We start from the raw sequence: 2,899 nt of genomic DNA on the forward strand, positions 1-2,899 counted from the left end.
TTGCTGAAGTTAATCAAACACCATTCCCAGTTTGCTCGCCCAAACCAAAGATTCTCAGCAATAAATTGTTGCACAGAAGAGCTCCATCTCAATCAGAACCCAGTGAGCGTACTTGGCCAGAATTCCTATCATTAGCTTCCAGTGAATGGCTTGCAAAGATTTTGGCTAGCTAGCTTTTGCTGCCGGTGCCATGCATGTATGCATGTGCGCGTGCTGAGTAGTTCATTCACATTTCGGTAGACCTGCAAAGAAATTAAGCGTCCCACTGCGTGTTGCCAAAGAGGGTATAGCTCCTTGGCGGACGCAACTTCGCGGCAGTTTCCCTTTGTCATTGCCATGGGATAGACACCGTCACATGCTTGCTTGTTTACATGCCGAACCGCACCAGACTCTCCTCCTCACTGTGTGTGTGTGTGTGTGTGTGTGTGTGTGTGTGTGTGTGTGTGTGTGTGTGTGTGTGTGTGTGTGTGCAGCTCTGAGTGAGGCTGCTCGACACGTAGTCGGTGTGTGTGTGTGTGCACCAGACCCTTCTCTCTCTCCACTTAAACAGCCCCGGCCGGCCTCCACCACCGTCGTTGTGCTCTACAATTGCAGCTCGAGCCTCTTCAGGAAAGAAGCACGCCAGGCGACGAACCTCGCTTGCATCCAACCAGCTACGGTGAGTCCCCTCCATCTCCGGTCACCTTGCTAATGTGCTTTTCTTCTTCCTTCCTTTCTGTTGAATGGCGACATGAAATTAGAGAAGGGGAACTAACCTACGCTGTTGCTGAGTTTGGACAGCCATGGACGCCGGCAAGACGCCTCATCCGCTGCCTCTGAGCGCGGCCCAAAACCAGATCCGGGATGATGTCCCACTGGTCTGCGCATGGGCGCTCGTCAACGCCTTCGCCATCGCCGGCAGCCAAGCATCCCTCTACATAGCTGGCTACACCCACCTCGCGTGCATCCAGATCCAGGTAACTAACTACCCCTTGGATGCTTGACATCGCGACCGATTCATCATGCGCCAAGTTGATATGGTGTCCTCTGCAGTCATCATCCATTCTGCCCTGCCTCTGGGTCGGGATGCTGTGCTGCGCCGCAACCCAGTCGGCCGCGGCGGCGCTGGCGCTGCTGCTCCCATGCCACCGTCGCCGGGCCCGCCGTGCCCTCGCCTACCTCGCGCTCGCGGTCACTGTCCTCTTCCATTGCATGTACGCCATCCACTTCCGGATCTCCCTCGCCGCCTACCCAGGAGGATACATCTTCGGCTGGATCGTTTACACCGTGGTCCTCTGCTACATGGTGGTGCGCGACCTGACCTGCCTGACCGACCTCCTTCGAGGTGATGGTTGGGGCAAGCAGTAGTGCAGTACGCGGTCTATTGGTTCAGCTAGCTTAGCAGCAAGCTGCAAGGGATCATGTCCGTGGATCAGCTTATGAGGTACTGATGAGAGCCTAGTTCTAGGGAATAATTTAGGGCAGTATGCATTAATTCCGCAGTGACGATTGATGGAGTAGTGCCGTATTTGCGAATCTAGTAGCTGGTCTAGTGTTAATATCCAGATCGACTCTAGTACTACCTCCGTCCCGGTGTATAAGTCATTCGCGTAGTTCTAGGTCGATAATTTAACTATCTAAATATGTATTATATGTGACAAAAAATATATATTTAGAAACTACATCCGTGTGGAAATCTAGTGGTATACTTTTCATGACATATAACACATATTTAATTCCTCAAATCGATGACCTAGAACTACGCGAATGACTTATACACCCGGACGGAGGGAGTATTTGGGCTATGCTTTGCTTGCTATATAATTAGACTGGATGGATTGTGGCTATCTTCGATGTATTCGACCTTAATTTTCTCTATATGTGATCGTCAGACATGAGTTATATGCTTATTTAGCACCAGCTTCGGTATAATCGATGCTGCTGAAATTGCTGCCGTGTATATCCATGTTGCTGCTTTGTATAATTCGACCTTTAAGTTTCACAGTCTTCCCAACCAAACAACTTCAGAAGGGAAAATGTGTAGACCCTTTTAAGTTATTTGCTCGAAAAAAAGAGAGTAAATACATGGAGCTAACTTTGCAGTGTATGTGAGCGCCCCATTACAAATACGTGGGCAATCCCAAATATGTAGGCACGAGTTGAGTCCAACTGACAAGTGTAATTCCCACATAAATACAGTTTACATAGAGCTATTGATGGATGACCCCACCGATGTATACATGCAGATATTGTGCACCCATGTAGGCTAATGGTCTAGACATAATTAGCTCCCCTTCCCACCCGATGACTCTGATTCGCTCCAAGGATGGGAGTAGGTGACCTCTCGGATGGTCGGGAGGCCAACATTTTCGTCGTTGTTCGTGAAGTAGATTGGTTCGCCGATATTGCTTTCCTCGTCGTTCGTGAAGTAGATTGGTTCTCCGATACAGCTTTCGTCGTCAGAGATCGACACGACATCGACTACGTTTGTACTGTCGCTGGTGGTGAAGCTGGTGACGATGCAGTCCTCTGGCGTGTGGCCGATGAGGCAGTTGCCGCAGACAATCGCGACGAGCTGAGAGGTTTGCGCGGGCCGCTCTGGGCATATGAAGCCGGAGCAACCCCGAGCCCCCGTTATCCGGGGAGAGGGCTCCGCCCACTTGTTGCCGTTGTAAGGTTCCGACGCCCATGGCGAGAGAGTTTGGGGGCCAGATTGTATGGAGGTTGGTGGCGTGGACGTTAAAGCCGTGGGCGACATCATGATCTGTTGGTCTTGGGGCCTCCTCGGGAGAATGCATTTGTTGCCGGTGATCATGGCAATTGTTGGGTTCACCTTGGTCGTGGTGTTTGGGTGGGCCGCTGGGTTGACATTGACCCGGCCTGCTCCGTCAACGATGAAGGTGAGAGAGCCTAAGAGGCT

The 2,899-nt window shown here is 51.3% G+C and overlaps 1 protein-coding gene across 1 annotated transcript; it reads left to right on the forward strand.

Moving 5' to 3' along the window:
- The first annotated feature begins 423 nt into the window (after nt 1-423).
- On the forward strand, nt 424-1,939 carry LOC123065717 (uncharacterized). Its single transcript, XM_044488947.1, has 3 exons — nt 424-658; nt 781-956; nt 1,033-1,939. The coding sequence occupies exons 2-3, from the start codon at nt 783-785 to the stop codon at nt 1,345-1,347; spliced, it is 489 nt and encodes a 162-aa protein (XP_044344882.1). The 5' UTR covers nt 424-658; nt 781-782; the 3' UTR covers nt 1,348-1,939.
- Nucleotides 1,940-2,899: the final 960 nt, after the last annotated feature.

Source organism: Triticum aestivum, chromosome 3B, assembly GCF_018294505.1.
Source record: "Triticum aestivum cultivar Chinese Spring chromosome 3B, IWGSC CS RefSeq v2.1, whole genome shotgun sequence".
In the NCBI taxonomy this organism is placed as follows: domain Eukaryota; kingdom Viridiplantae; phylum Streptophyta; class Magnoliopsida; order Poales; family Poaceae; genus Triticum; species Triticum aestivum.